The sequence below is a fragment of the Natator depressus genome, chromosome 3 (assembly GCF_965152275.1).
Source record: "Natator depressus isolate rNatDep1 chromosome 3, rNatDep2.hap1, whole genome shotgun sequence".
NCBI lineage: Eukaryota > Metazoa > Chordata > Testudines > Cheloniidae > Natator > Natator depressus.
Genome location: NC_134236.1, coordinates 104,477,926 through 104,503,506, shown reverse-complemented (window position 1 = coordinate 104,503,506; position 25,581 = coordinate 104,477,926). Strand labels below are relative to the sequence as shown.

The window sequence follows — 25,581 nt, the reverse complement described above, 5'->3', positions numbered from 1 at the left end:
ACACTACAAATAAGACAAAGTCTGTATGGGAGCTAGTGCAGAACAGCAGTGGAAAATCATTTTAGCCATAATGACCTGAAAGCCACCTGAGCAGGCTTTTCCTCTTTTTTTTTTTTTTTTTTTTTTAGTTAAAGATTAAAATTGCTAGACGTGCTAAGCAAAGATCAGACCTACTGGTATAAGCCATTTCTGTCTATTTCATATAAAACATCTTTTTAAACAATATTTTGAAAATGTGCAATTGTAACAGTTAACAGGCAAAGTTCTCACCCTCCCCCAATATCTCATCTAAAGGGGACAGATCAGCCACAGTAGTAGTATTTTGGTGCATGGGCTTGACCTCTGACATAATGTTTTCCCATTGTTTTTGTTTGAGAATTAATGAACAATAATATTGCCTTTTAACATAGAGGGACAAATCATGCTCCCACTGAAGTTCATGGGAATAATCCCATGAGACAGGATCAGGCCCATAATGTTTATCCTAATGTATACCCTGCAACACCAGGTTTGGGATACACAATAAAACCTAAACCATGATTCACCATTATCAAGTAATCTTCCATTTTAAGAGATTACCTCGAAGCACCCCGAAGTGTCCTGAGTACAGTTCTCCTTTACTAGAATGGTCACTTCTTTTAAGCAACTGATTTTTGTCAGTTTCCTGAGTGGTGACTTAATAGATTGCACTCAGATTCAACTGTGTTGATAATCAAGGCCTTGCTAATTACAACCTATTAACAGGTGGGTCTGTATTAGCTGCCAGAGGCCAAGCTTTTTGAATTTAGAGACTCAGCCAAGGTCATCATCATGAATACAATTTACCAAGAAAATGACACATGTTATCAGGATTCCAAAGTTATCCCATCTTATCCCTCATAAAATTAGGTCGTTTCTAGGTTGTTTTGTTTTTTTAACACTGAAAACACGTCCATTTATTGTCGTGTCCCCACACTCAGTTTCCATTAGCTACAGGGCAGTTGTTTTTGCCAATTTGTAGATAGATCATTAACCTGAAAGTACCTGATCGTGTGAGGTTGAGAATAGCTCCAACTGCATTTTGCTGGACTCTAGGATCATAGGAGTTGGCAAGTGCCAGCAAGGGTATAACTCCCGCTGAGCCGATGGCCTCTCGGTTGGACTCTGGGGAAAACATACCATGAGAGAGAAATAAGAAGAGTGTCTTTTCAGTCTGTCTTCACATTAATCTAATAAACCCTGAAAAGGAAGTCTAAAACTAGCTTTATTTGGGACTTTTATCTGAATTTTTACCATTTGTCAAAGTCCTTTAGTATCCTCTGACTGAATCCCATGAGCTCAAAAAGAGAGACGCTAACTGCAGAAATTTTAAATGTCTCAAATTTACCTTATAATCCTGATGTGCTCTAACAAGGTATTCATGATCTTGTAAGTATTATATTAGCAAACAAACCTTTATTCTGTTTGTAGGTAGGATTTCATTAATTTATCAGGATAAACACAGTGAACCAAATTCTGCCTTTGGATTATCTGTGCCACCCCAGTGCTTAAGGTTAAGATTTTGTCACAGATAGGTCGTGGGCAATAAACAAAAATCCACTGAAATCTGCAAACTGTCTGTGACTTTTACTAAAAATAACGGGGGAAGGGCTGACAGGGGATGCCTGAAGCGCAAGGGAGGGGAAATGAGAGCCTGAACCTTGCTGGGGGGCAGGAGACGGGGGCGGGAAGGGGTCCAGCACCTGCCACCCTAGGGGACTCGGAGCTCCAGGGTACTTCACCTGCGGGGACTTGGACTTACAAGTCTCCCCACCGCCTGCAGCAGCAGACGGCTGTGGGGCCCCTGCTGCTCACTCTCTTGGAGCTCCAGGGCTGGCAGCTTGGAGCTGTGGGGGCCCCCTGCTGCCTGTGGCAACTGACAGTTGACAGCTCCAGCCCCACCACCACAGGGCTAAGGCAGAAAATGTCACAGAGGTCTGGGGAAGTCACAGAATCCATTACTTCAGTGACCTCTGTGACATAATCTAATCCTTACCAATGATGTATAAGGGCGTGAGAACAGAATTTAGCCCCATCAGTGGAATTAAGTAAGGTAACCCTGTTTCACTGTACTTATATTTAGCAGTCTGTAAAATAAGTACTTGACCTACCAGGAGTACAGTGAGGCTTTAAAAAAGGATTGTACAATACTTTTAGGTCCTTGGATGAAAAGCACTATAAAAGTTTGAGAGAGACAAAGTAGGTGACGTAATATCTTTTATTGAACTAACTTCTGCTGGTGAAAGACACAAGCTTTTGAGCTTCACAGAGCTCTTCTTCAGGTCTGTGGAGCTCAAAGTCTTGTCTTTTTCACCAACAGAAGTTGGTCCAGTAAAATATATTACCTCACACAGTTTGTCTCTCTCATATCCTGGAACCAACACGGCTACAACACTATAAAAGTGAAAGGCATTTATTACTAGTTTATAAAAATTCTACTTTGATGGCTATGTCTTATGGTATATTTAATCACTTCATACACTAAATATTTTGGGTCTTGTACGATGTTTCCTCAACCCAGTCTTGAGAGAATAATAACTTTCCTTTGCTGTGATGCCTATAAAAAACTTGATAAGTTAGGCCACTGTTGTGCTGAGACTATTGCCTATCATACTGACCAATGTTGTTCCATTGTTACTTGTACTCCCCCCATCAGTCTATATTCATCTGTTGTCTCTTGTCTTATACTTAGATTGCATTCTCATTGGGAGAGGGACAATCTTTTTATTCTGTTTGAACAGCTCCAATCACACTGGTCCTTGTCCATGACTAGGGCTCCTAGGCACTACCACAGTACAAATGATATGTAATAATAATAACCCAAGGTGTAACTTAATTAGAAAATTTGGCTGTCTGGAACTAGATAACCCAAAGTGAATCCTCATGGAGGAAGGGGCAAGAAAGTTAGGTGAGAAGCTGTTCTTTGAATTGCTTTGGACACGGCCTGCAGAAGGCTAGATATTAGTTTGTTACGAGGTCAACTCTTTATGTCCCATTTCACCCAAAGGCTTAAGAGGTCAAAAATACTTTTACAGTACGATGTGCATATATGCTTTTTCTGCACTTCAATCAGTAGAAGCAAAATTTCTTTTCTGTAGCTTTACCTGATGACAAATAGTGTGGCATGATATATGCTCTAATTAGTTCAGCAAAAGAAAGATTTAAACAGATTAGGAATTTTGAAACTACCTCCTCCTCCATTCTTTCACACACTACAGTGTGAGCTGTGTCTATCAATGTGGGAAGGAAATTCATGTCTGGACAAGGTAATTTTATAAAATCTTTTTCTCTTTTCTTCCCTCCTTGGGAAATTTTTCAAATCTAGACCCCTTGCTGGGAGGTTTCCTAAGAAACCAATGGCATTAATACTGTATCAGATTCACAATGCATAGTTAAAACTTTGTCTCTTTAATGCTTTGTTAAAGCTTTGTCCGTTTAAAACGCTTTGTTACTTGATTTGAAAGGGCCTCAAATCCATGATGGCTCAGTGGCTGAGTGTTCAATGTTCTTGGCCAGTGCTTGGAACCTCGATCACTCAGGCTGTTTTAGTTATCATTTAGACAGAAGAGGAGTAGCATGAGGAAGTTAATCTAGAAGTCTCCCACCTGGCTGAGAATGGTTGGTGTGTTATCTCTCGTAATGGGAAGCTAGAAAGACCATAGCAAATACCTATGATATAATTACCCCATAACCAAGAAAGCCATGTTTTCTTTTTCCCTAGGGTCATTCACTAAGTTCTTCCACTGAACTGATGCTGTGCAGTCTTGGGTGAAGATTATAACTGTAAGCTTGCTGGATGCATTTTTATATAACTCATTTTCCTCACTCTTCTCCTCTCCCCACTCCAGTGCTGGTATCACTCATGTATTGTAGCTGATCTCTAGCTAAGTGGCTAATCTTATCATAGGGATGGACAGAGATATGCATCCCACTGAGAGAGAATTAATTTTTTATTCTAATCTCCATAAGAGCTGCAGCTGAATAGACTGTTTTTATTCTGGACCACCTGCTTACCAGACTAATGTCAGTCCCTTTATTGCTACCATTGCTCAGGCCCCACTTACTGTGCTTTTAGAAAGGGACTAAGTATCCAGATGTTTCTTCAAGTCAGCGTTGAAGACTTAATAGCTTCCTCCAGTTAGCTCCCTGGATTTAAAGAACTCTTCTTGCAACCTACATCTCTTAGTTCCAGTTTGTCAATATAAACCATTTCTGTGCACTTGAAAATTCTCTTGGCACTACAATTCCTAGAGATGTGTGCACACAATTATTGACAGCAAAGAAAGAGAGACACTCTGTAAAATTGGATTTATCATCAAAACCATTTTTATACCTGGCTCTCCTTTGTAAGGAAAACATGTGAGATGTTCACCTTACTCAGCCTAACATGAATGCTCAGGTCTCCCTCAATTGTTGCTGTGAACATTCAGTTCATATTCTCTCTGCTCTGCATTACCTGTGCCTATTGTTTATGCTAGAGTTACTGTTGGCTGTTTTACCTTCACTTAGTACAGTGCATCTCGTTCTATCCCTTTTGCTTGCTTTGGCAATATTCCTGTGTTTTCATACACCCCTTTTGGTTCTTGAACTGTGATTCCTTTGAACCTATAGTCAGACCCTATTACTACTTCCAGGCTTCCTTCTAACTAAGATTTCTGTGTTAATAACACTCATTGACTTCATAGGCTTACACCAGAGATGAATTTGGACCAATAACTTGAGACCCCAGAGGCGGGGGGAAGGGATGCGGGTGGGTTGGGATGGGGAGGGATGCAGTGAGGGGATGGGAGTACAGCCCCATTCCCAACACTCGGAGACGGGGATACACATACCTCGAACTCCTGGGTGCCGGCGATGGGGCGACAGACAGACTGTGGTTCGCTGCAGGGCACGTGCCACAGCTCGAGCCCAGACACACGAGGAGCGCGAGGAGAAGAGGGCCAGGCAACACCGGAAGATGTGCACGCCACATGACCCCCCAACATCCGCCTGCTGAGTGCTTGTAAGTCATGCTCATGCTAGTTTCTCCCCTGCCCTGACCCAGCCAATGGGAGCTGCACCTGTGGGAGGGGGGTGGGGCAGCAGGTGGATCCCCCTGGCTGCCCCTAAGGCTAGGAGCCATATATGCCGGCTGTTTCCCAACCAGGGAGCTGCACGGCAGCTAGCACGGAGCCTGCCAGTCCCACTATGTGGTGTGGCACCACCCCCAAGTGGACAGTCAACAGCCTGGTCAGCGGTGCTGACTGGAGCCGCCAGGATCCCTTTTTGATTGGGCATTCTGGTCCAAAACCGGACACCTGGTCACCCTAGGCCCCGGCCCTGGAGCTCCTGTGGCCAGGGAGAGACTCTCCCCTGGCCCCGGGCTGCTGTGGCAAGAGAGGGCTGGGGGCAGTTCTCTCTCCCTGCTGCAGCACCATGGCAGCCTGCACCCCAAATCCCTCATCCCCAGCCCCACTCCAGAACCGCACCCCCAGCCAGAGCCCTCAACCCCTGCACCAAAATCCTCTGCCCCAGCCCTGAGCCCCCTCCTTGCTCCGAACCCCTGGGCCCTACCCCCACCACACATGATCTCCATATTGGGGCACATAACAAAATTCATTCCACACATGGACATAAAAAATTAGTCACATTGTTGCCAACCCCTTTTGCAATCTAGTTCTCCATCTTTGCCATTTTTTTTTTTTACCCCTGGTTAGTAATCTTGTGCCATATTATGCTGTCACTTGAATCAATGGAGAGTTCTAGCTCAAAGGTGAAGTAATGTCCAGGACTGATTACTCCAAGCCACTGACTGTTAAGATGGCTGGGGGCGGGAAACAACGACAACAACAACCTGGAGCATCTGCAGAGGACTTCAAATGTGGCTTCAGAGGGTGTTACGTATACGCTTTCATTCAGAAATCCTATGCTGACCTTGGAAAGAACTGACCTTTTGCTCTCTTTCTTCTTAATGGATTTCATTTCTGCTTATGTTCCTGGCCACTCTTTAAAGCTGGCAATTGTTGGATATCTCAGCTTCCTTAGGTATCATCTGCTGTCATATTTATAGACAGCTTCACTTTCCTTCGTTGCTTGGGAGCTTATTACCAGATGAGGGAGGGTGCACTACAGTTCTTAAACTCAGAATCCTTAGATTTAGAATTTAGTAATTTTTTAAAATTTTAAATGATTCTCTTAAAGATTGAATGTGCTTCCATGCTAATTTTATTTTAGGATTGTAGAGCACAGTAAGTGTCTTATATGAAGAGCTTTATTCAAAGGGAAATGACTTTATGAGTTTTTCTCAGATAAACCCTTTAAGATCTTGAACTAGTTAGAACTAGGTTGTATTCTAGGTACTGAGTTCTTATACCACCCACATCACCATAGTCTCTGAGCAACTTCCAGAAGTGCACTAACTTTGGATGTCAAATGGATTAACTTTATCATGGGTGAATAGTGAAACTTCCAGATGCATCATGTGACTACTCTACTTACAAGTGGTTATTTCACATGCAGGTGTTGTGACATATGAATTGAATTTGTTCATTACAGCAAATAAAGGAAAAAGACATTGTACTGACCTGAGGCAGCCAAAGTCATTATGCAGGCACAGGAGTTGCACTGGACAGCGGAGTCCCCTGACTCGAGCAGCTCCAGAATTGGCTCAAGTAAACCCATTTGGACAACTAGTTCTTTGTTTACTATTCAGAGACAAATAAAATGGTGACTAGCTAACACATCCTTTATAGGTGCAAAAATTATATCTTCTCTTGGATTCCTTTGGAGTCTGTATATTATTGTATGCAAAATGAATTTAGCATTGAAATAGATTGGAATTTATTGCACCAAAATGCACATGGATATAATGTTTTATCTGAGAGTTCAGGTGATCAATTTTTTTAGATTTCTTTACTACTGTATAACTGTATATAAACCTGGCTCTGTATTATTCTGTAAAGTGACTTCAGATATATGAAAAATTGTAAGAGATCCTTGTTATAGATTCTATCTGAGGCCCATAATTTTTATTATTCATACGCAAATAGTGACACTCCATAACTTACAGCAAGTCACCAAAGATAATGGGCTAGATTCATACTAGCTTGATGCTGGCTTCTGCTGGTGCAGGGTAATGTAATGGAAAGTCTACATTGGTATGGCTCCAAGGGAGGGCAGCAGTGGTACCGCTGCCTGTCTCACCATGTAGATGAAATTCCTGCCCTGCTAACCCATAGAGTGTAGTGAGCTTTACTGGTGTAGGGCAATGTCATCTATAACTCCCTGGTCCAGCCAGAGTGAAGCTAGTCCTGTTTTATAAAGAAATAAGTGAATCTTTCAAAAAATAAATCTCCTTTTCCCCCCAAAGCAGAAAATAAGATCCAGCTAGCTGTAACAGAAAAAATAAGCGTTATTTAAAAGTCAGACTTTGATTCTAAAACTATATTTGTTGCTGAAAAGACAGCTGCAGTGTTCTCAATCAGGCGTGATGAAAACCGAGTGTGAGTACTGGTACTCTAAACATAAATTGGGTCTTGGTGAACAGAGAAATCTGTTTCCACCAAGAGCAGAGATCTCTTGATATTTACTCACTGTTTCCTTCCAGCAAAAAATTTACGAGGGACAAGGAAGACATCTGCTGAACCTCCATGTCACTGGACTGCAGTAAAGCATAATAGGGTTCCAAATGCTCAGCAGGCAGCTGGGTGTTTACTGTAGAAATGAGGAAATAATGAACAAGTTTTTCCACTCTGTCATTTCTTCATGTACCTTCAGGCTGAGGTGCTACCATAGTGAAATATTGTGCATTTATATTCCAGTGTCATTAAGGAGATCAGGCCAAGCTGCTCACTAGCACTTTTAATAATCAGATATTTTAGAAATATTATTGGCCAAACATGGGGAAGGAGGGGAGAAACAGAAATTACTGTTAATGTCTAGCTACCAAACAAGTGTCTCTGCCCCATATCAGATCCTAGTTTGGATGACTATGTGTGCTTTTCAGCCGTAAGAAACATATACTGTAAAGACATCAGGTCAAACTGATGTAACTTTATTGGATCAAGGGAGTTGCACATGTGTAGCCAAGGGGAGAATTTGACCCATTTTCTGATGTACAAACTGTTGAATACTCATCTTATAGAAAAAGTATTTACTCACTGTTCCTCTCCACTGTCCCTACTTTGTCTGTTACCTCTCAACTCAAAATCCGGAATCCTTTCACATAAAGTCTGATGTGAGAAACCTCAATATCCAACTTCGAGCTGGACGGTCTCTGCTGGACAGTTGTGTGCTGACTCCTGCTCATGGACCATCTCAAAAACTTCCATCAAAGAGCTATTGCAAATGCCTTGTTCCTGAATCTTCACTACCATCTGGCCTCTAGGTTGTCATCTCCTGGGGTTCCACAGTATAGCCCTAATAGGACACTTCCTCTGCTCGCTCCCACGATAGCCTATGCTGTGTAACTTATGTGGAGTTCAGAGTATGTCCAATTCAAATGTAATGCGCATATCCTATAAAGGCTGTGTTGAAATTCTACAGAAATGTCATAGTTATAAAGGTGACTTTATGTCTCTGGTAGGCACCAGTATCATCTGCCTATAATAAAACCAGATGTCACTTGTTCTACAAGTGACTCTGCACATATGAAACTATGACAGCACTTCCTTTGCAACAAGAGATTGAAAAAAGATCTTAAATTCATAAAAGAGCTTAACAGTTTCGGAAAAAACTTGTTGTTTAGTTATATTTATAAAAATCTTCAAATGCACCGGAAGAGCTTACTTACAGTGCTGACTCATATGCAAGTAATACAGAGCAGCAGACTGCTGTAAATCAGGGTTTTCTGAAAATGCTAAGGTCCTCAGAGCTTCCAGGGAGTCCTTTCCAAATGGTGACATTTCAAAACCTGCGGAACATACAATGACAGCACAGATTTAGTTAATCCTGAAAAGGTTTTGTGTATGAGGAGTTCAGAATTCCCAGGGATTAAAAGCAGCCGGCAACCCAAAACACAAACATATGGACTAGAATATTGGAATGGATTACAGCAAGTCTACTCTGGTATCACATCTCCAACAGTGGCCAGTATCAAATGCTTCAGAAGAAGGTTTGATAAACCGCGTAGTGGATAACCTGGAATAATCTGCCCTAGAAGCTTCTTCCAAACCACTGGCAGTTAGTGGTTGGAAGCAAGACCATTTATATCCCTTATACGCCTTTTACCGTCTAATGTAAATGTGGATGTTCTTGTTATAAACACTTTTTTGAATCTACTATGCCCCTGGTTAAATGATATCTTGTGATCATGGGTTCTGGAGCTTATGTATATGTTGTATGAAAGTATTTCCTTTTCTTGGTTTTAAATGTATTTTCATTAAGTGTCCTGTTAGTATTATGAAAAAGGGGCAATTGGAATGAAGAAATGAGCTGTAATAGCACTTGCCTCACACTCAACTTCCACCAGCCATCAAATAGGATGGTTGCCCTTAAATATAAAATTAGTGTTCTACAATTACCACCTCAAATACTGCAATATCATAATTAACGCAAACTGTAATGGTTTTGCACCATTCTTGCAAAATACTATAGTACATTTTTATAAGGCTGGAGTGGAGTGGAATGGAGAGTAAAAAAAATGTCCAGCAATAAAAACTGCTGAAAAGGAAATACATTTCTAAAAAATTCATTCTTAGTTCGTGGAAAGCACTGCCTCAAGATATAGTTTTAGCCAAGAGGTTAGCACAGTGCAATAAAGGATTAAGTATTTATATGGATTACAGAACCATCTATTTTAGGCAGGCTAGAAGGGATATAAACTCTAATGCTTCAGTACATAAACCAGCCACTTATTCAAGTCATTAGAAGCTGTTGACACTTCAAGTGTAAAAAACTCCTACCTTCCGGATTAAGTAACTGGGCCTCAGACAAGCATTGATTATTATTAATTTTGGTTATTAATGAGCAACCATTATACAAGGAAAGATTAGCCAATATTTTGTAGATTAAAAAAAACTTTTAAAGATTAAATTCTGCTTCTGGAAAGTTGAGTGGCTGAATCTCCCAGTTGTCTATGTATCGCTGGATAGGAGAATGCCCTTAATACAGATCTTGCTATGCTGCACGGGCTAATGAATGAGTTTCATAACTTCATTATCAAATGTGAAGTCTGTACTTGGGTCCAAATACTGACTCACGGATCTCAGTGAAGATAATGGGATTTGTAATAGGACATGTGAGACAGAATTTGGCCCTCAGTTTTTATTCAGTCCATGAAGTCAAAACTCCCATTTCTTTGGGAGTTTTGCCTGATTAGAATCTGAAGACTGAATCACCCCCTCCTGAGGTAGAACCTACAAGAGAGAGCCAAGGAAGGAGGAAAACTCCAAGGTTTCCCCTGTGGAATTTCCTCACGTCATTCTGTGAGGACAGCAAGATTTAGCCACAGCATGAACCACAGTTCTACTCAAACAGGTTGGCTCTTGGGAATTCATCAAAGCTGCAGAGGTACTGTGCCTCCACAGCAGCTCTAGGCCCCCTGCAGCTCTGCCCTGGCTGCCTAGCATCAAAGAAGCTGCACTGCTAAGGACTCCTCAGCAGGTGCCTGCCCCTAGGTCTCCACTTCAAGGATCCCATCACAGAGGAAGAGGCTTCTCAAGAAAGGTAATATAACTGCTTCTGAGAATATTGAATTTTCTCCTATGTTTCTACTGGGTGCTGAGAAACTCCAGCCTACCCACTTCTCCCTACCACCTCCCAACCCTCATTCTCTGCACCTAACACACCAATGGATCCTAGGACCTGAAGACAGTCCTCTGTGACATCTAGGGGAGGTGGAAAGAATACTGCTGTAGAAATAGGTGTCCCTTCTTCTGCATGTGAAGGAGGAAATCCATGCCCGGAGGGGCCCCTCTACCCAAAGATACTATCATGCTGTGAATAAAGACTTAGAATTTGACCCATAGTTAATGTTCAACCATTAGTGAACTGCATCATCAGGATGGGCCCACCTGAAGGTATGTAGAATGTGATACTAATTAAGACTAGCATTATCTGAAGCAAATTCATGCATGTTCCAGATAAGGAGTATTGCAACAATTAATCTGAAAGATTTTTCCAAGGTTATCCCTGTCACACAAAAAACAAACACCTCTACTGGCCCCTCTGTCAAGGTGTATTTATGTTGCAAAAGAAAAGAGTAGAGATAGTAGCATTTTGTGCCTTGCTAAGTGCACATTAATGGAAATAGAAGGCTCATATTTTATAAATGCAATACCAGCATATTTTGTATAGCCACTTTGGGACGAAGACTATAATGCAAAACACTGTACAGAATTAAGCAACAGCACAGAGAAGGGTTGGGGCAAAGGGAGAAAGACATGTTTTTATCTTGGACTTTTAAAGAATGAGAATTAACCAAGTGGACAAATACAGGAAGGTTTTCCTTGATTGCAGGAATTGAAAAGTAAAATGTTCTCACATCATTGGTGGTGTAACTATATAGAGAGACAGAGAGGAGGCCTCTGCTAGAGGAACAGAGGGATCTGGGAGCAGAGAAGAGAGCTAATCTATGAAATACAGAAAAGCCATAAGGAATTTTATACATTTTGGTAATTTTGAACTGATGAATAGGAATCCAGTGAAGCTGTATAAGAATGATGTGGTCACACATTTTTGTACACATGAGAAGTCACACAACTGAATTCTACATATGCTGGCCTATGGAGGGATGAGCCTTCACCTGGACAGGCATAAAGAAGGGAGTTGCAATAATTATGGTAGAAAGAAAATGCTGCCAATAAAGCTGTATATTATTAATATGGGTGATAGTTAAGGTTAAAGAAAGAAATATGATGACCAATGGGGAGAAGACAGAAAGAGCACCTAACCAAGAATTTAATCCCGTGGGATTCTACAGAGGCAGGGAGTTGGCCCAGGGAAGAGCCACCAGTTTTGTAGAACTGGAATTAAGACAGGAGGAACTAGAGATGTCTGTGCTGTTTTGTAAATGGAATGGGCCACACAGTTCAGCTCAAACAAAAAAGAAAAGTCTTCCTAAGCAGGTCATTAACTACATGAAGAAAGTGGTTTCCATGCTATGACAAGAGTGAAAGTATAAAAGCCACCAATTGCAGCTAACATGAAACAGCATCAGCTATCCTCTCTCCACATCCAATTTCATAGCACAAAAGTAGTGAAATGAAACCTTTCCTATCAATTCACAGGCTAGTGTCTACAAAGAGTGGCTACAGGATAGAGAGCTGAAATAGGACTTGAGAGACCTGGGTTCACGTCCTAGCTTCACCAGTAGACTCCTGGGCACTTTAGGCAAGTCACTCTTATCCCTGTATGTCAGTTTCCCTATTTGTATAATGGAGAGAATGGTACTTTGTAGAGCATGTTAAGATCTGAAGATGGAAAACCGTCTTATAGCTCTCACAATAATATATAATCTAGTTTTCTGTGGACGTTCCCCTTTTCTTCTCTAAACTAAGAAAATTCAGAATAAACTATTTTTAAACATAAAGTCACTAGGAGCCACAAAATGTAAAGTTAAGAAAATGCAAAATTTGCATACCAGTATTCAAAAAGGTATGTAATAATTTAGCTGCTAAACTCCAATGCTAATTACTGGGTATAATGTGGCTAAAGTATCAGACACGTTTTCAGTGGACGGGGCAGTGGAAGTAATGGGAGAAGTGGCAGAAGCATGATGCACGCTGGTTATTCTGCACCGCTGGGTAGTTTATAGAGAGTGTTGATACTTAGGATATGTCTACACTATGAAATTAGGTCGATTTTATAGAAGTCTATCTTTAGAAATTGATTTTATACAGTCTATTGTGTATGTCCCCACTAAGTGCAGTAGGTCGGCAGAGTGCGTCCTCAATACCATGGCTAGCATCAACTCACGGAACAGTGCACTGTGGATAGCTATCCCACAGTTCCTGCAGCCTCTGCTGCCCATTGGAATTCTGGGTTAAGCTCCCAATGCCTGATGGGGCAAAAACATTGTCATGGGTGGTTTTGAGTACATGTCGTCAGTCTCCCCTCCCTCCCTCCATGAAAGCAACTGCAGAAACTCATTTCATGCCTTTCTTCCTGGGTTACCCATGCAGACGCCATAGCAAGGCAAGCATGGAGCCCACTCAGCTCACTGCTGCTGTTGTGAGCATTGTAAACACCTTGCGCATTATCCTGCAGTATGTGCAGAACTGGGCTAAGAGACGCCAACATGAGGACGATTGTGAGGAGGATATGGACACAGACATTCCTGAAAGCATGGGCTGTGACATCATGGCGGCAGTGGGGCTGGTTGATACAGTGGAACGCTGATTCTGGGCCCAGCAAACAAGCACAGACTAGTGGGACCACATAGTGTTGCAGGTCTGGGATGATTCCCAGTGGCTGCGAAACTTTCACATGTGTAAAGCCACTTTCCTTGAACTTTGTGAGTTGCTTTCCCCCGCCCTGAAGCGCAGGAATACCAAGATGAGAGCTGCCCTGACAGTTGAGAAGCAAGCGGCAATAGCCACTGTGGAAGCTTGCAACGCCAGACTGCTACCGGTCAGTCGGGAATCAGTTTGGAGTGGGCAAATCTACTGTGGGGACTGCTGTGATCCAAGTAGCCAATGCAATCACTGACATTCTGCTATCAAGGGTAGTGACTCTGGAAAATGTGCAGGTCATACTGAATGGCTTTGCTGCAATGGGGTTCCCTTACTGTGGTGGGGTGATATACAGAATGCATATCCCTATCTTGGCACCGGACCATCTTGCCAACCAGTACGTAAACCGCAAGGGGTACTTCTCAATGGTGCTGAAAGTCCTGGTGGATCACAAGGGATGTTTCACCGACATCAGCGTGGGTTGGCTGGGAAAGGTGCATGACGCTCGCATCTTTAGGAACTCTGGGCTGTTCAAGCAGCTGCAAGAAGGGACTTATTTCCCAGACCAGAAGATTACCACTGGGGATGTTGAAATGCCAATAGTTATTCTTGGGGACCCAGCCTACCCCTTGCTCCCATGGCTCATGAAGCCGTATACAGGCAGCCTGGACAGTAGTAAGGAGCAGTTCAACTATAGGCTGGGCAAGTGCAGAATGGTGGTAGAATGTGCCTTTGGATGTTTAAAACCTCGCTGGCACTGTTTGCTGACTAGGTTAGACCTCAGCGCAACCAACATTCCCATTGTTACTGCTGCTTGTTGTGTGCTCCATAATATATGTGAGAGTAAGGGGGAGACATTTATGGTGGGGTGGGAGGTTGCAAATCGCCTGGCGGCCGATTTTGAGCAGCTAGACACCAGGGTGATTAGAAGAGCACAGCTAGGCACGCTGCGCATCAGAGAGGCTTTGAAAACCAGTTTCATGACTGGCCAGGCTATGGTGTGACAGTTGTGTGTGTTTCTCCTTGCTGCAAACCCGCCTCCTATTTTTATTTTAATTCCCTGTGAGTCAACCACCCTCCCCCCGCCAGTCACAGCTGGCAAAGAAAATAAAGTAACTATTGTTTTGAAACCATGCATTCTTTCTTTATTAATTAAAAAAAAAAGGTGAGATAACTGACAAGGTAGCCCGGATGGTATGGTGTGGGGGAGGAGGGAAGGACAAGGGCACATTGCTTATTGTAGCCACACTACAAATCAAAACTGTTTGAATGACAGCCTTCTGTTGCTTGGGACATCGTTTGGAGTGGAGTGGCTGGTGCCCAGAGCCTCCCCGACACGTTCTTGGGCGTCTGGGTGAGGAGGATATGGAACTTGGGGAGGAGGGCAGGCAATGGATGCAGCAGGGGGTCTGTGCTCTTGTTGGCTTTCCTGCAGCTCTACCAGACGCCTCATCATGTATGTTTGCTCCCCCATTAGCCTCAGCATCGCCTCCTGCCTCTGCTCATTGCGGTCACTTAATGCTTTCCTGGCCTCTGCCACTGAATGCCTCCATGCATTAAGCTGTGCCCTATCAGTGCGGGAGGATTCCATGAGCTCGGAAAACATGTCATCGTGAGTGTGGTTTTTTTGCCTTCTAATCTGCTATAACCTCGGGGACGAAGATGATAGGGGGAGCATAGAAACATTTGCACCTGCGGGGGGATAAAAAGGGAGAGTAAAATTTAAGATGATACATTTCTGAGAACAAAAGGGAGACTTTTTCACAGTGAATCAAGCAATTCACAGCAGACAGCACATGTGTTTTAGGTACAAGGTCTCATTTTGCCTTTTATATTGAGCACCTGCCGGTATGGTGACACATCACACATGCTGGGCAACAGAATTCAGTTTCCAGGCAGCCATGGTAAGCCAAAGGGAATGTGGGGTTGGCTTCTTACCCCTTCATAACATGTGGGAATTGTTTCAAACTGCAACGCCCTCCTTTCCCATAGCAAGCGATGCTGGTTGGGTTTCACATTTAAAAGGAGTGGCTGCGGTTTTCAGGTGGATGTACAGCACACACCTCACCCCATCCCACCGCGTGACTATTCTCTGGGATGATCCATTTTAGCCAAACGCAAACAGCCCAGCATGAACAGGGTCCTTTTACTGTTCCTTTACAAAAATTCCCCTATTTCAACCAGGTGACTATGAATTATATCATTCTCTTGAGGCTAACACTGAAAGATATAGGCCGAATGTTGCTTTAATGCGACCAAAACCCAGGACCATTCGCTGCCATGCTTTGTGATGCAATGATTCCAGACTACTTGCTACTGGTTTGGCGTGGTAAAGTGTCCTACCATGGAGGATGAAATAAGGCAGCCCTCTGCAGAAACCTTCTGCAAAGGCTTTCAGAGTACCTCCAGGAGCTTCATGGAGATGTCCCCGGAAGATTCCCGCTCCATCCCCAGACACGTTAACAGAGTTTTCCAGTAGCTGTACTGGCCGCGAATGTATCCCAAGTCTTCAGGGCAAATCAAACATTAAACACTATTGCTTTTAAACCCTGTACTGTAGTTACAAATGTGCACTCACCAGAGCTGCCTTCTCCAACTTCAGGGTCGGGAATCCCACCTTGGGAGGGTACTGGCTCCAGGGTGAAGAAGGTGGTCCTGGCTACCAAGGAGAACGGATTCACCGCTTGCCTGCTGCACATTCTCCTCCTCTTCCTCCTCCACAAAATCCCCCTCTCTGTTGCATGAGACTCCCCCTTGCAGGTGTCCACGGACAGTGGTGGGGTAGTGGTAGGGTCCCCCCCTAAAATGCCATGCAGCTGATCACAGAAACAGCATTTATGGGGCTCTGACCCAGAGCGACCATTTGCCTCCTTTGTCTTTTGGTAGGCTTGCCTGAGCTCAACTTTCATGCAGCACTGCTGTGTGTCCCTGTTGTAGCCTCTCTCCGCCATGCCCTGTGCGATTTTGGCATATATATTAGCATTTCTTCTTTTTGATTGAAGTTCGGCCTGCACACATTCTTCTCCCCATACAGCAATCAGATCCAGTGTCTCCCTTTCGGTCCATGCTGGAGCTCGTTTGTGATTCTGGGGGGGACTGCATGGTCACTTGTGCTGCTGTGCTCGCCACTCTGACCAAACAGGAAATGAAATTCAAAATTTCCCGGGGCTTTTCCTGTGTACCTGGCTAGTGCATCAGAGTTCAAAGTGCTGTCCAGAGCGGTCACATTGGAGCACTCTGGGATAGCTCCCAGAGGCCAATACTGTCGAACTGTGTCTGCACCGCCCCAAATTCGACCCAGCACGGTCAATTTTAGTGCGACTCCCCTCACGGGGTTGGTTGTGTAGGCGCAATCATTTTAAAATCAACCTAACGCAGCTAAATTCAACCTAACCCCTTAGTGTAGACCCAGGCTTAGTATGCTGCTGTAGCTTACATTAAGGATTGCTCCAATCCTCAACTCCCTCCAAAAAAACAGTAGACACTGGTAACGTGAGCCACCTTTGCCCCTTCTCAACTCAGCTATAGTCCACAATTAAGGCTGCTACCTCTCTGGACCATCACAGATGGCCCAGTCACTACTTGTGACTCTCAGTAAGAATAAAAAAGAAACAAGAAGCAACAACGCTCACCTGATGCAAATCAAAGTTATTTGCATGGTGGCCTTTGTAGAGAAACAAGTCATCACAGATATGTGCAGTCATATTACAGATACAGTATTTGAATATCAGTTGGACCATATTTGTGGCTGCTTTTCTGCTCGAATAGCTAATTAAGGACAGTGTTAAGAAGCATGAGCCTTTCTAGCTGCTGGCTCAAACAAAGGTGTTGCAATAATCTTTGTTTGTGGTGTTAGTCCATTGCTGAAGCAAAGATAGCATCTTTCAAACAAGGGATTAATATACTGCACCAAAAAGAACAAGGGAGTGTTGTTATAGTCAGAGCAGTTAATGCAAATTTCATAATAAATCATCCTTTGTCTTTTAGCTCTTTGAGCTGAAATATTCCATGCTTGGTCTATTCCTAAAGATGATTTAGTAGGAGACTTCAGTAGAAAATAACCCTGACAATAATAGCAACCTCTAACTTTAGGTGATTTATGCATTTTCTCAAAAATAATCTATCCAATCTCTCTCAATATTTTTATTCCTTAAGAGCTGGTTGGTCTTTTGAAAGAAAGCAGTATCCCAGCTGACTTTGATGTTCAAAAAATACAGGACTTTATGCCTCCCTAATGACTGGCTGAGACCATTTATACTCTATGAACCTAGCTGTGCTCTCAGATATGCTAGTTTCATTCTGATGTACATAAATGGGTATTTGACTCTATAAAATCTTAGTGAAATAACTAGTGGGAAATAGCATGCATGTTAAAAGCGTTCAAGTCACCTTTATCATAAGCTTATTTTCTATCACTTCCTAACGCATATAGAGGCACAATAATGCACTGTACTGATGAATTTCTCACTCTGTTTCCCGTCCCTGCATACTCTGTGATGTCGCACTCTGCTGGAACACATTCCAGGCGTTGTGAGTAAGCAGGAGTGTGGCCAATGGATCCACAAAGGGTTAAGATCCCACCAGCTAAATCCCCAGTGCAGATGGGGCACAGTAGTCTGTGGACACTACTGCAACCAATAGATTGCAGTAGCTGCTGCTGCAGGCTGACTGCACAGATAGCCTGCACTTTCCCTCTCATTTTGGGGTCAGGAGAGGCCTTTCCATGTAAAGACTGTATACTTAAAGTTTTAGACAAGGAACTGGGATCACCCATATTTTGGGGGTTCTAACACTATTTTCCTTTTCTGTGGCAAATGGAATGTCATGATAAATCTCAAGCAGCTTGGTACTGCTAAAGAAGACCAGTAATAGACATTATTTTATTCATGATTGATAAGAAGCTGTACTTGCATCCTTCTCTTCTCTCTTTGTGTCCACATTGGCCAGGGGATTTTAAAAAGTGCAGTGAATTTTTGAAAATGTGGACAGACAGGCTATGCATTGCCCCAGGAACCATTCCCACCATATATGTAGCTGCTATTGTCTATGAGTAACCCTACCTTATTTCTGTATTAGGTGCATTGACATAAAAATACAAAGAGAGGTTTGGATCCTTTGGATCCTTGCCTTCCCCTCAACATTTATCTCATAAAGATTGGATGATCCCTGCAGTCTTTCTTGCATTCAGTACTGCTTGTCTTCATATTGAGCATATATGCCTATTGTCTCAACAAAACAGCCTCTTCCTTTTATCCCCGTCTATCAAGATGAGTGGAAACTATGCTTTGTGGGCCTGATCCCATTCGGTGCAGAGGGCCCTCAAGTTCCACTGAAAGTTGAGCCACTTCAACACCACACACAAAGTGTCCTCCCAGAATCAGGCTGCATTTATGTTGTTTCGTAGGAGCACAACAAGCTCAGAAACAAATTCAGGGCAGAGGAGTAGGAATGAGTATATTCTGATAAAGGATAATTCTTATAAGAATATTTTAGTGCACAAATCCAACTCCTGTACATAAAAACACAGAGACCCTCATCGAGATGACTAGCTGGTAAATGAATAAATCAGATAAAGTATGTGATGACAAAGATTATGTGGTAAACATATGAGAAAATTAACGTGAATCTAACTGAATAAAGTGGATCTGTTAAATGAATATATTCTGTGAGTACGAAAGCAGAACAGTTTTATTTAACGCCAGCATCCTCTAAAATCCTGTCACATACATAGACTTAATTTGTAGTTGTGTGATTAAAGAACTGGATCATTCTGTTTCCAGCACTGTAACTCCAATAAATGGGAAGGGGAGACAAGGCAAAGATTCAGATCCCTCCCACTAACCAGATAAACTTTAGTCTTAATTTCTAGAAGACTCTGAATTATGAAACATGTTTTTTGTGTACAAATCAGGTTATGCATTTGTAGGGTGACCAGATGTCCTGACTTTATAGGGACAGTGCTGATTTTTGGGTCTTTTTCTTATATAGACTCGTATTACCCCCCACCCCCACCCCCGTCCCAATTTTTCACATTTGCTGTCTGGTCATCCTATGCATTTGTAGCTCTGTCACAGTGGAAAGTTATTGATCATTTTGATGCAGCTCTTTATTATGCTACTTGAACCCTCAGTTTCCCAAATATAGCAGGAAAAGCACTTCAGCTTTATCCCTGTACCACAGCACTGAACTGCACAAACCCAAGTTGGAACAAACAGCAGTTTCATCAGTAGTCCATTGTCATTATGTAGAAAAAAATCACCCCAAATAACTGCCCCTCACCTGTTTCAATGTGCTGTAGAAATTCTCGCACCATCTCCTTTTCGTGTGGCTGAAGGACAGGTTTGTATAGCTGTCTGGCTTCAGAGCTCTTTCGTTTTAGGCAGGAGCATTCACTTATCAGAATCAAATATTCCTTAATGTTCTGTATCAGACTTGAGGATATCCTCTTCACAAGGGACACAAAGTCCTGAAGCAACTTCACACAGTTTTCACACAGTTGAGCCATTTTTACTTTACTTGTTCTGATACCAACACAAAGTCAGAGAGAAAAAGGGAGAGATATGGAAAGAGTAGCTTCTTCACACCTTCACCACTTTTTGCATTAAATTGTTGCTTCTGTGTTGGTGTGTGTTACAGATCTTGATTTACCCAACACTGTCATAACACTCTAGAGCCACTGCAAAACTGCTAAGTTATTTCCTATGTGCAAACAAACTGCATGGTACAACAAAACTTAACTGTCAACAGTATGCTCCTTGTGAGGTCTGTAAGGTGTTAGTTTAAAGGCTGGAACAGAGCCGCGTACAAATCACTGTTTCTCTGCATTAGATGAAGAAAAATAAAGCGATCACACAAAACTGCTCCATAAATAACAAATGAAATTTATTGAAACAACTATCAAAGTCTTCACAACTCAGAGACAGTGAAAGCCTCTGGAATAATGGACAAAGAAGGCTGTGGTTATGTAAAGTGACATCACAGCTGAAGGCAAGGCACCACCTTCTCCACATCTCTTTTGCCAATAGGAAAGGTATACCAAAAAAAAAAAAAATCAACAAACAGGTTTTTCCAGTTTCTACTGAAGTTTAGACAGGAACAAAGGCACCATCTGGATAGGCAGATAGTTCATAACTGCTTCAAATAAAATGTCCATGAAGAATGAAAAAACTGAGAAAATGTGTAAATACAAATATCAGAAGTGTACTTAGAATTATATTTTATATCCTGACAAACAAAATCTGGGAAAAGATATGTGGAAAAATAGACTATATGTAAATCAAAAGTGATCAAGCCTCATCCTGAGGGGAAGCAAGGGGAAGTCCAATTCCCCTTGTTAAAATTAACTACTTTTATTTATTTCTCTGTGCAGGAAGAGAGAACGGTTAGGCAGGAGAGTGCTTCCCCCCTCCTCTATATTCCTTTATGCAATTTCACTGCTCTAGGTGCAAGTGCCTTCTCCTCTACAGATACATTTTTATGAAAGACACCATTCAAAATAAGGTATGATATTTTAAATATTCCAGAGGCTTCCTGTAAAATCTGAGCTGATTCTAGACCTCTTTGTTAGGCAATGAATTTGTGCTGGTGTGCTGAGTGGTCACTTAAGCCAGCCTTCCTATATCAATGTATTTAATAGATCTGTCATGGATATATATACCACTTCATTTGAAGCACTTGCTTGTAAGCTTTAAAGACTCGTTTTTATACTTAGGGTAGGAGTTTAAAAATTCCTAAGTCACCTAGGAGCACAAATCACACTGACTTTCAGTAGAACTTGTGCTTCTAAATCTCTTGCTTTTGGAAATCCCTCTTTGTCTATTACGCTTAACTCTATCAACAGTATCTCACAGTTTTTATTTGGATATTTAGGGATATAGCTATTTGGGTGATGTTTAGATCCCTAAAAATGTATGCCATTCAGTCCAAATCAATAGCTACACATGGTTCCCTATATCCCCAATAGATGTGGGCCTCCCTGTACCTTTTAGTTAGCCTTTATGAGGAAGACTTTTAAAGGCAGCGTATCTCCTTGCTATTCAATCCAGTGATGTCTTCTGGCTACTTCCTGCAAGATGTTCAAAGACTGTCCAGCTGGCCCATTCTCTTCATTACTGTTTCTTAGGGGATGGGGAAGCAGGGTTAGGAATGTCTGCCTGCTCCCTTCTCACGTCTGCCAAATCCACCTTGCAAGGATCTTCTAGGAGATGGGCCAGCTGCCCAGTCACATATTCTGCAGCAACAGAACCCAGAGACTCACTGCGATGTTCTGCTGCTACCACCAGTGGCCCTTCAAACTTTGCAATTAGGATGGATGTCCAAGACAGCAATGTGCGGAGGTATTAAAAAAAACCCCTCAGAATCCATTAACTTCCGCTTTTGTATCTAATTCAACCCTGGTGAACAGATGTGCCAAGTTTCACTCATGTAGGATTAGTTTTAAGGTCATTTTTAATGTGTCTACGTGAAAAAAGCAGCAGGATTTTAAAGAGATACAATAATGTATTAATTAATAATATTTGCTTTTCTATAACACCTTCCATGTGAAGATTTCAAAGTGGTTTACAGAGAGATAAGGTAGGTGAGGTAATATCTTTTATTGGAGCAACTTCTGCTTGTGGAAGGTACAAGCTTTTGAGCTACACAGAGTTCTTCTTCAGGTCTGGGGAAGGAAATCAGGGTGTCTGACCTAAATACAAGACACAGATTGTTAAGCATAAGGGGTAATACATGTTGTAGGAGGCCAGCTGAAAAGAAGTGGACAATTACAGATTGGATTGTTATGCATAAGGGGGCTGAAGTGGGCAATTAAGGGTAGCAGGCAGTCTGATGCATTACAAATTGTCGTAATGAGCCATAAAACAAGAGTCCCTGTTAAGTCAATGGTGATTGTAGTGTAGCAAAGTTATGAATTTAAGTTCCCAGACTCACCATTTGAAGGTGTTATGAGGATTTCTTTGAAGGTGACTATTGAAAGTGCAAATATGAAGTGATCACTTTGTGAGAAATGTTCACCCATGGGTGATATGTTGTTTTATTTTTTTTTGGTCTTTTATCATTTTCTGTGAGAGTTCATTCGAAAGCGTAGTGATTGTCTGATTTCACCCACATAGTTGTTATTGGGGCATTTGATGCACTGGATGAGGTACATGATATTGTGACAGGCATATGTGGGACCCATGAATCTTAAAAGGTGTGCTGTGGCTGGTGCTGATCATCACAGCAGTGGAGATATGTCTGCAGGTTTTGCATCCATTGTTCTGGCAGGGTCTGATGCCGGTTTGAGTTGGTGGGTCCTGGTCTGTGGGGAGCTTGCTTCTGATGATGAGCTTGGCAAGGTTGCTGTTGTTTAGGCCAGAAGAGAGTGTTCAGGAAAGATTTCTTTCAGGTCGGGTCCCCATCAAATATGGGCTGTAATTGTTTCAAGATGCCTTGTATGGATTCCAGTGTGGGCTCAGAGGTTTTTTGTTTCGTTTCTTTCCCTGTATTGAAGCAGATTCTCCAGGGTATTTGGGTTGCTCATTCCATGATGAAATCTATTTTTTTTATGAAGTGTCCTTGTTTAGTAAAGGCAATTTTAACTGTGTGTAGGTGTGTATCCTGGACTTTCTCTTTGGAGGAAATTCTGTGGTTTCTGAAGACCTGGCTGCAGAAAACAGATTTTTTGGTGTGTCTGGGAGGGATCTGTGGAGGTAAGGGTGAGCTTGTATATACAGTAACTCCTCGCTTAAAGTCGTCCAGGTTAACGTTGTTTTGTTGTTACGTCGCTGATCTATTGGAGAACATACTCATTTAAAGATGCACAATGTTTACTTATAACGTTGTTTAGCCTTGGGGATTTGGAACTAGGGTGGGCCGGCAGCCCCCCATCAGCTCCTCTCCACCCCCTCCCAGCACCTCCTGCTCGCTGGTGGCCTGTGGATCCTCCCTCCCTCCCTCCCCATGCCTCCCGCCCGCAGCAATCAGCTGTTTCGTGGCATTCAGGAGGCTGGGGGAGAGGAGCAAGGATGTGGTGCACGTGGGAGGAGGTGGTGGAACGGGGCAGGAAGAGGCGAGGCAGGGTTTTGGGGGAAGGGGTGGAGTGGGGGCGGGCCTGGGGCAGAGCTGGGGGTTGAGCATCCCCAGCACTTTGGAAAGAACAGCAAGAGGAGCAGCCGGACGATCCACCCTCTTTCATCCTCTGACTCCATCACCTCAACCAAGCTTCACAGTTATCATTGCTGAGTACAGTATTAAATTGTTTGTTTAAAATTTTTTAAAACTTATACTGTATATGTATATAATGTCTTTTGTCTGGCAAAAAAAATTCTCTGGAACCTAACTCCCCCTTTTACATTAATTCTTATGGGGAAATTGGATTTGCTTAACATCATTATGCTTAAAGTCACATTTTTCAAGAACGTAACTACAACATTAAGCAAGGAGTTACTGTAGTCTTTTGTAGGATTCCATTGTTGAAGCTAATCGTGGTGTCCAGGAAGTTGATGCGGTGAGAGAGTTGGATGGATGGATGGGTGGTGGTGGTTGAAGTTGTGGTGGAAATCTATGAGGGAGTTTAGGTTGTTTGACCTAGGGGTGAAAACATAATTGATGTATCTCAGGTCTATCACTGGTTTCGTGGTGCATTTTTTCAGAAATTCTTCCCTGAGGTGGCCCATGAAGAGGCTGGCATATTGGGGAGCCATCCTAGTAACTATGGCTGTTTCCATGGTTTGGACAAAATGTTTGTTGTTAAATGTGAAGTTGTGGGTGAGGATGAAATGGATGAGTTTGGCAATGATTTTGGGTGGATTTCTGAACACTGTACATTACCTTATAGGTATTTGAGGCAGGCAGCAATGCCAACATGGTGAGTGACGGTGTATAGGGAGGTGACATCCATGGTGGCAAAGATGGTCTTCTGTAGGGGAGGTTGAGGAGTTTCTGGAGGAAGTCAGTAGTGCTTTGGAGAAAGCTGGTCCTTTGTGTGGTGAGTGGATTGAGGATGGTTTCCTGACATTTCCTTCAGACATGAGGGGTCTGCCTGGGTTCCCTGGTTTGTGTATCTTGGGAAGGGGGGAATTTAGGGAAGTAGAATGTACTTACCCAAACCCAACCAGAATAACAGGGCTAATATATCTATTCTGTGAAAGTGCCAACAGCTCTTTAATTCCATATATATATATATATATATATATATATATATATATTATATTCCATAATATATATATAAGAGACAAGATCCTCTACCTGCATAGTTTCCACTAGAAGCAGGACGAGGTATTCACTGAGAGCTGACTTAGATGAAAGAGTGCCATCTACTGAATCATCATCTTTATTTCTTTCCCTATAATTTGTCCAATCCATAGATTGACACAGCCTAATACTACTAGGTTTGTGAGACTAAACACAATCATAACGTGAAATGACATAGCTAGAAGAACAACCAGTCGGAGAACACTTCAATCTCTTTGGTCACTCGATTACAGACCTAAAAGTGGCAATTCTTCAACAACAAAAAACTTCAAAAACAGACTCCAACGATAGACTGCTGAATTGGAATGAATTTGAAAACTGGATACAATTAACTTAGGCTTGAATAAAGACTGGGAGTGGATGTGTCATTACACAAAGTAAAACTGTTTCCCCATGTTTATTCCCCCTCCCCCACTGTTCCTCAGACATTCTTGTCAAATGCTGGAAATGGCCCACCTTGAGTATCACTACAAAAGGTTCTCTCCTCCCCCCCCCCGTAATAGCTCACCTTACCTGATCACTCTCATTACAGTGTGTATGGTACCACCCATTGTTTCATGTTCTCTGTGTATATAAATCTCCCCACTGTATTTTCCACTGACTGTATCCGATGAAGTGAGCTGTAGCTCATGAAAGCTTATGCTCAAATAAATTTGTTAGTCTCTAAGGTGCCACGAGTAATCCTTTTCTTTTTGCAGATACAGACTAACACAGCTGCTACTCTGATAGCTGGAAGGGTTAATCTCAGGCTTTTGTACAGAAGAGCTAAACCTTAACACAGCTCAGATTCAAATTTTGCTATCACTTATGATGGAGTAAACTTGGAGTAACTCCACTGATTTCAATGGAGTTGCTCCAACTTTACACTGGTATCAATGAGAAAAACTCAATCTCTGTGCCCTGAAATACCTTTGGGAGTGGGGCTACATCATCACATTGTAATGTTGCAATGCACCATGCC

General features: G+C 42.5%; 1 protein-coding gene across 1 annotated transcript in view; it reads right to left on the bottom strand.

Annotated features, from left to right (window-relative positions):
• LOC141984929 (uncharacterized) overlaps window positions 1–19,910 on the bottom strand; it is a 45,741-nt gene extending 25,831 nt beyond the window's left edge. The window contains exons 1-5 of the mRNA XM_074948487.1: window positions 19,668–19,910; window positions 8,789–8,908; window positions 7,591–7,710; window positions 6,582–6,701; window positions 1,024–1,143 (exon numbers count right to left, since the gene is read on the bottom strand). Of these exons, the coding sequence (XP_074804588.1) occupies window positions 1,024–1,143; window positions 6,582–6,701; window positions 7,591–7,710; window positions 8,789–8,908; window positions 19,668–19,893 (706 nt within the window). The 5' untranslated portion in view covers window positions 19,894–19,910. The remainder of the gene's footprint in view (window positions 1–1,023; window positions 1,144–6,581; window positions 6,702–7,590; window positions 7,711–8,788; window positions 8,909–19,667) is intronic.
• Between the last annotated feature and the right edge of the window lie 5,671 nt (window positions 19,911–25,581).